The sequence below is a fragment of the Hippocampus comes genome, unplaced genomic scaffold, assembly GCF_001891065.2.
Source record: "Hippocampus comes isolate QL1 unplaced genomic scaffold, H_comes_QL1_v1.1 scaffold242, whole genome shotgun sequence".
Classification (NCBI taxonomy): domain Eukaryota; kingdom Metazoa; phylum Chordata; class Actinopteri; order Syngnathiformes; family Syngnathidae; genus Hippocampus; species Hippocampus comes.
Window position 1 is genome coordinate 1,450,230 of NW_017805385.1, and position 8,362 is coordinate 1,458,591.

At 41.4% G+C, this 8,362-nt stretch overlaps 1 protein-coding gene across 2 annotated transcripts; it reads left to right on the forward strand.

Moving 5' to 3' along the window:
- The first annotated feature begins 5,629 nt into the window (after positions 1 to 5,629).
- LOC109517653 (low affinity immunoglobulin epsilon Fc receptor-like) lies at positions 5,630 to 8,362 on the forward strand. Of its 2 annotated transcripts, XM_019872960.1 has the most exons (5): positions 5,630 to 5,924; positions 6,015 to 6,098; positions 6,243 to 6,778; positions 6,842 to 7,208; positions 7,690 to 8,362. In XM_019872960.1, exons 1-5 carry the CDS (start codon positions 5,825 to 5,827, stop codon positions 8,067 to 8,069), a joined length of 1,467 nt encoding a protein of 488 aa, XP_019728519.1. In that variant the 5' UTR covers positions 5,630 to 5,824; the 3' UTR covers positions 8,070 to 8,362. The 2 variants fall into 2 exon arrangements, with proteins under 2 accessions (XP_019728519.1, XP_019728518.1); XM_019872959.1 differs by having other exon boundaries at positions 5,631 to 5,924; positions 6,243 to 7,208.

Here is an 8,362-nt window from a genome sequence, read left to right on the forward strand (position 1 = left end):
TGTTGGTGTGTGTGTGTGTGTGTGTGTGTGTGTGTGTGTGTGTGTGTGTGTGTGTAAGTGTGTGTGTGGGGGGGGGGTAGCTCAATTTCTCAGTGTATAGTTGATTTCTTTCATCAATTTTCGGGAAATCAACTATGAGCACAATTTCATAGTCTCGTTCGCCCAGGCCATTTTGAAATTGAGACTATGGTGAATCCGTGATGTCTGTGAACGCAGCATCATGGCTTCAATGGAGTGGCCGCTGCACCTGTCCGACCTGTTCTGTTGGAGAGGGACACATGACTCCGGAGGAATTTCCCCCGCTCCTCCAGTCCGTTGTGCCAGTGGGTTCTCTGGGGGGGTGAGAGAGCCAGAGAGGCGGCCGAGAAAGAGCGGAGAGAGAGAGGCGGACGGAGAGATGTCGGAGCCGGCCACCAATCCCGCTGTCACCTCCTTCCCAGGACCCACAATTTCGCTGCCTTTGGGGCTGGAAGTGTTGAGGACTTACTCTGGGGGCTCTGATCTGCTTAGAAATCGTCAGTGTTGATCCGGAACTCATGGGATGACTGTCGTGGATGTTCAGCCATAGTAGACTGTACTTGTAGCAGTATACTTGTAGCAACCCCGTGGTCTCTCCTGACGACCTTTTGGAACTGCAAGGTGATCTCCCGGTCCTTGACACCTCTGAGGTTTTGCCTATTTGAATTATTTCTCTTTTATCATCGAAGGAGACGTTCATTTGCCAGGCTTTTATCATAGCATGGAAATTAAGTACATCGCATTGTTTGTTCTAATTGTGAAATGATTTGTTTGCCATTTATGAATTGAGTGTTTTCATATTTATTATGGGTTTTAATGGGAAAAGTGTGCATCCTGCTCGAATTATACAGACATTGCGGCATCAAACGAGGTTGGTTGATATTAATGTTCTATATTCAAAGCAATTTACCTCATGACAATTAGTGTGAAGTGAATTATGACAAGGATGACACCATTATAATACTTTTATCAACTATAAAAAACAATGTTCTAGCGCTTCTTTATCGTCATGCTGGTGTAACTAACTTAAAACTAAAAGAAAGTAAACTCCTGACCATTTGTATGGCAATTTTTGCAATTAACACGTGAAGTAACAATAATTTTTTTATGTGATTAATTGCATTGCCCATATCGTGATGATCAGCCATACCATGTCCTCTGTCAACATGAGTTGCATTTCTGGTTCTGAGGTTACACTCAGAACTGTTTCATAATTTCGACATTAGGAGCTGAATGATGTGATTTTTTTTTTTTTTTTTTTACGCGGATTCCTCAAATTGGTCACAATATCCATCCATCCATTTTCCGCCGCTTATCCGGGATCGGGTCGCGGGGGCAGCAGCTTTAGAAGGGAAGCCCAGACTTCCTTCACCCCAGCCACTTCTTTGAGCTCTTCCCGGCGGATCCCGAGGTGGTTCCAAGCCAGCTGGGTGACATAGTTTCTCATGCGTGTCCTGGGTCGTCCCCGGGGTCTCCTGCCAGTGGGACATGCCCGGAACATCTCACCAGGGAGGCTTCCAGGAAGCATCCTAATCAGATGCCAGAGCCACCTCATCTGGCTCCTCTCGATGTGGAGAAGCAGTGTCTCGACTCTGAGCCCCTCCCGGATGACCGAGCTTCTCACCTGATCTCTAAGGGAGAACCCGGACACCCTGTAGAGAAAACTCATTTTGGCCGCTTGTATCCGGGATCTCGTTCTTTTGGTCACGACCCATAGCTCGTCACCATAGATGAGGGTTGGGACGTAGATCGACTGGTAAATTCAGAGCTTTGCCCTTTGGCTCAGCAGTTCTTTATTGTCATGTGCTGTTAAAACATACTGTCTTGATGATACAGTATACTTTGTACATATACTGTATATTATGTACACACATAGTATTCCACATATTGATGGACATTTTGTACTGTATTTTCATTCGACTGCAGAAACTTCAACAACACTTCTTAGACTTCATCAAGAAGCAAATAAACTTGTGAAGATACTCTGTGTGTGCCACTTCGCTCTCACAGCAACAGCTCTCTCCAGTGTGTCACTTTCTATTTCAAATATCATTCATTTCCAGTGGAATAGTTTCCTGAGGAAATAATCACAGCTGAAGGCCATGGTTTGGCAGTGCTTGCATAGGCACACACTTAATATGAAGTAGACTGAATCTGTGTGGGGTTTTTTTTTGAAAAAAAAGAAGTGTCCCTGGCAGAAGATAATCAAGTTTGACTTAAATAGTTTTTTGTGTGTATATTGACATTGATAATTACAGAATCCATTACATTACTTACAGCCATTTTCTGCATACTCGATTTAAACCAAACCAAACAATTAAAAAAAAGCGAAGTAATGAAAATCCACTAAAATACAAATAGTTATTTGAAAAGCAGGCAGAAGTGATAGGGCAAAGACCACTGTCAGATCTCAGCACACTTTGGAACAGTGCCAAATTGTGCACCTTCAGGACACCAATATGTGAAATTCAACTTTGAAAAAAAATTAAGCCCAATAATTAAATGACTGCAAAAGCATGCCAACAAGTGAATCATTCTTCTTTGGTCCATGTCCGAACGTTTTGTGGAAACCTATTTATAACAGTTTTTTTTTCTTTATTATGCTTACACTCTAAGGAGGGTGCATCTCTCCAAAAAAACAAAACAAAACAAAACAAAACAAAAAAGAAAACATTTGATACATATCTGGATACATGGGGTGTGATACCATTCAAGGAAGTCTTCGTTTTAAAGTGAAACGCTCTGATTCTTTTCAATTCAGTGGGATTTTGACAGATCTCCAAATATTTAAGGGCAAGGATTTGATTTGGTTCGATTCAATGCACGCATGTCTTTTTGAATCAAAACCATTTTTTTTGTTACAACCCTATCACACATGCAATCAAAATTTTGACTCATCTAATAATGAGAGGTAGGGACAATTCAAGGATTATTCTACATTGAAGTGTGGTGATGTTTTTCGGGGTTTTTTTCCAGAAACATATCAAAAGAGACATCATACTGTCTGTATGCTGTGTCCCATCTTTTCTTTGCATGATGTGATATTGTATGCTGTGTCCCATCTTTTCTTTGCATGATGTGTTAAAGTCATGAAAGGATGTCAAAAACGCCTCCACTCTTCTTCTTTCTTCTTCTGTATTGCCAGGAGCATTAGGAGAGGTGGGATCGAAGGGCGACGTTGTGACATTTGCATATTTTATACATATGTACATTTGTTTATTTTACTGTTTTTTTTTGTTGCAATATTTTTTTACGTTTTATTTCAAAAAGGTTAATTGTGTGTTTGTAACCAAAAAATAATCATTTGAATAGTATAGAGTATGATCATTCGGTGGCACGGCACCATAGTTGGGAAGCACTGATGTGTTTAAACTGCCCAGTAAATTGAATCAATATGGTAATGCATGGATTGAACACTATATGAGATCATATAAATACTGATGACTTCGTTGTAGTGAGATTCTGAAATTCTACACATTTGGGTGATATTACCATCTGCTGGTGGTATTCTATTAGTACAACAAAAACATCTGATAAATCCATTTTTGTGGTGAATGAGCAGACGTCACACTGTACTGTATTTCAGGGGTTCCATAACTGTCCAAAATAATAATCAATTGACTGTCAGATGAAATGGAATTGATTTCAATTTATGATTCAAAATATAATGTGAATGGCTGGCAACCAGTTCAGGGGGTACGCGCCTGTTGCCCGGAGACAGCTGGGCGAGGCTCCAGCGCGCCTGCGACCCTTGTGAGAACAAGGGGATTTGAAAATGGATGCATGGATGGATTTAAAATATATATGAATCGGATATATATGTTCTATAAGTATAGAGTTTTTGTATAAGTATATAGTTTGTCACACCTAAATGCCTCAGGTCATCAAACAAACCCAAATATTAGTCAGACAGCACACGACAAATTATCTCTTTACCCTCAATTTGTTTTAGCTCATGCCTTGTGCTCCGGCCTGCACTGAGCATGAATATAAAGCCCTGTGTGTCTGGTATTCTTCTGCAGGGGACAAAGGAAACACAGGCTTGGATGGACCCTTGGGTTTGAAGGGGAAAGCAGGTAGGGCTCTGTATCCTCACAAACGTATGAAGCTATAAACAGGAAGTCATGCAGTTGTGTTGCAATTGCTCTGCCACCAGGGCTGGACAAGTACAAAGAAAATAAAACAAACAACAAGAAAAAAACATGAAGGTTTGCATTCTACCTGAGAAGTCATTGCCATACTATTCGACAGTCAGGGCTCCATGAAATAAAAGCATTCTCAATCCTAAGAGTACACGCATCGTAGAAAATGGATGGATGGATAAATTACATTCATGTCTGACTCTCTTACAAGTGGCACCTGACAACATCTCTGTGTGACTTCCCAAGGTCATGTATCGTATGTTGCTGTGTGTGAATTCAAGACTAAAGTGTCCATAGGTGTGAATGGGCCTCATTCACTAATAGACTGAAATTAATGTTTGCACTCTGCGCACAATTTAAGGGAATGTGCAAAATCACTGTCGGATCCATGACATGTGCATACTGGCCCAGTTTCTTTGCACCACTGTGCACATGTTGATGAATCAGAATTAATGCTAGATGACAGCGCGTGCCCATGGAGCTCATTTTTCCCCACGCACATTTTTCCCCCCAAAAAAATGCCATCACTTTGACAAAGTGTGGAGGTTGTGAGACATGAAAAAAAATGTCAGAAATTGCTCCAAAATGTTTCAATACATTCTCGATCTTTATCCTATTTTCAAATGGTTCATATCATTGGAAAGTTTGATAACCACAGAAGCTGGCAATATATTGTGAAGCCCTGGAGTTAAAGTAGTTAAATGATGATATTTGCTGAGGTGCCTCATTTGCTTTATTCCCCCCAGCGGTAACAGGATGAACATTCATTCTCACAACAAACCAAATAAATAGCAAGCACTCAAACCAAACGTTTATTTACAAAGCACTTTAAACTAACCATTGCTGTATACACAGTGCTGTACATGGAGTAAAAATAAGTCATACAATAATAAAGACAGTGGAAGCAATAAATTAAAACCACAAATGCAAAGCATTAATGTTAAGTTTTGACTGATAAATGGTAAATGCACTTGTATAGAGCTTTTCGACCCAGGTACTCAAAGAGCTTTAACACTGTCTCCCCATTTTACCAACTGATATGACGCAGCATCAGGAGCAACTGCCGGGGTCAGTATCTTGCTCAAGCCGCCTTTGACATGGTCACAGTTGTTGAGGATCAAACCCACAGCAATTTGAGAGACGACCACTCGACCACCTGCAGCCCCACAATGTCACTGACCTTGACATGTTCAAATCTCTATCCAAAACACTTTATTTTGACGGTGAGGTGTTAAAAAGTCGAGTAAGGACTGCAAGGACATGCATATTAACAATGATGCCCATTCAGAGTTTGGTGACTTCCTTTTATTGCAATGAGGAAATATGAAGTTGACTGTCCTATAATCTTAAAGATTTGGACCATCTTTTACTGATGATGAAAGACACAACCCAAAACGCCCAAAGTTTTACAAGTTACTCTCGATTTTAGCACACAGAGAGGATGTCAGATGACAGTTCATACGAGGATTTGTGCTCCATGTGCTCTGTAGACTTATGACAGGTCATAACTTTTTTCCCGGACAGCTCCTTTAAAATCATCGAAAGGCGTGGCTATTCTTTTTTTTTTTCCCTGATTCAGCAGATGCCAGAGCCAAAGCAAGGACTTTTTGTTGCAACACTTGGTGTTGGTGACAACCAAGAGGGTGTCAATACAAATCGGACACATGTCAGTGACATTTAACAGCAAATCGGGGATGATTACAGGAGATGGTTGGGAATTAATGGACTCGAAATCAGAACATGGCGGGGGATTTCGAAAATCAGGTAAAAATCACTTGGATTTATTCATCTTAAAAATGAGCAAAGGCGACCAAATGAATGCTGCTTCTCTGTATTTTGTTGTTTGTGACTCAGCTAGGTGTATTGGAGGTGTTGCACTCTGTCTGGGGCTGCTCTACCTTCTCCTGCTGGTTATTATCATAGCCATGTTGGGCCAATGTGAGTACATGCCTTGACATGACTGCAAGTCCAAACAACATTGTGCTGATGTCATTGCATTGGTAGCTCATCAACAGTTGTTATTAATGACAACATTCTTCTGCGGTTCTTTTAAGAATTCAGAATGTGTTCATTTTGTTGCAGACATCGGACCGAGCCCTCTGAAAAACACTCAACAACCGTCCATTGGTCTCACCACCTGTCCCAATCTGACTTCAGAATGTTTTCAGTTGCAAGGCAAATACAGCACCTTGTTAGAAAGCAATAATCAGTTAGAGACCAAGCTCTGTTCTCTGACTAAAGAGAAGGACACTGTCAAGGGGGAGCGAGACCGCCTTCAAAATGAGCGAGATATCCTTCAGAACCAGCGAGATGTTCTAGAAAATGAGCGGAATGCCCTCCACAGTGAACGTGACGCCCTAAAAATTGAACGAGGAACCTACAAGACTGACCTAGAAACACTCCAAAATGAGCAAGAGATCATTAAAAATGAGCGAGACGCTCTTGAAATTGAGCAACGAGTCCTAAAAAAGGAGGAAGAAAAGCTAAAAAGTGAGCGGGATTTGCTAAAGAATGAGAAAGAGACCGTACAACATGAGCGAGACACGCTTCAAATTGAGCATGGCATTCTCAAAAGTGAGCGTGACACTCTCAGGTATGATAAAAGCACTCTCCAAAAGGAGCAAGTGGCTCTCAAAAATGAGCGAGACACCCTCAAGAATGACAAAGACATCCTCCAAAAGGAGCAAGTGGCTCTCAAAAATGAGCGAGACACCCTCAAGAATGACAAAGACATCCTCCAAAAGGAGCAAGTGGCTCTCAAAAATGAGCGAGACACCCTCAAGAATGACAAAGACATCCTCCAAAAGGAACAAGAAGCTCTTAAACGTAAGCGAGATGCCCTCAAAAATGAGAAAGATACCCTCCAAATTGAGCGAGACGGCCTCAGGACAGAGCGGGACAACCTCACGGTTGAACGAGACCAACTGAGTTTAGTGTCCAGCAACCTGACCAAAGAGCTGGAGGAGCTGCAGATCCGGTTCAGCAAAGTGGCTGCAAGTCGAGACGGCTTAAAGGAGGAGGCTCAAGAATTAAATCAGAACAGATCAGGTGGGTACGGCACACTAAAAAAAAAAAAAAAAAAAAAAGTTGAAACCTGATTATAAACACATCCATCCTTCTTTGGGATTCCTGCTTAGCACAATTAAATGAGCAAGATGAATATTACATTAATAACTAAACTGACACTCTCGCTTCACTGTCCATTGAATTACAAATGAGAGCTGTTTCAAAAGAATCTATCTATCTAGATAGCTATCTAAATAATTACGGTACATTGGATTTTTATCTGTGGCCTGGTGGTCGACTGGTTAGCGTGTCGACCTCACGGTGCAGAGTTACGGGGTTCGATTCCAGCTCCGGCCTTCCTGTGTGGAGTTTGCCAGTTCTCCCCATGCATGCATGGGTATTTTCCGGGTGCTCTGGTTTCCTCCCCTTGTGAGCATAAAGCGGTTCAGAAAATGGATGGATAGGTGGATAGATTTATATGTATGAATATATTAATTGTGTCCAATTTTTGTGTTTCTTTTAGTCAAACTTTGCCCAACAAAGTGGGTTAAATTCAAGGAGAAATGCTACTACATCTCTGAGAAAGATGAAACTAAGTCATGGAGATCGAGTAGAAGAGACTGCCAAGACCGAGGAGGTGACCTGGTCATTGTCACCTCAAAAGCGGAGGAAGATTTTATCTCTGAATATCATGATCGAGTGTGGATCGGTCTCTCTGACTTGGAGCGTGATGGCAAGTGGAAGTGGGTGAATGGGAACGAACTGGACTTTGAAGGATTTTGGCAAAATGGGGAACCGAATGATGATCGCAATGCAGAGGACTGCGTGGAGCATTCTCATTCAGGACGGGGATGGAATGACATGCCCTGTCGTGAGAAACTTTCTTGGATTTGTGAGGATTAACATGTTGTGTGTGTGTGTGTGTGTGTGTGTGTGTGTGTGTGTGTGTGTGTGTGTGTGTGTGTGTGTGTGTGTGTGTGTGTGAGTGTGTGTGTGAATGCATGCATGCGTTTGTGCATGAGTGTAACAGAAAATCATGAAAACAGAAATCATCCATGATCAAAAAATGACCTTCATAATTATGTGTACAAGCAATGTTTTCAGTTAAACATTATTTCAACATTCATTTATTCTCACACTGTCATATGAGTTTCCAACATTAACCACTGTGCTAATAAAGAAAAAGAAAATTGAAA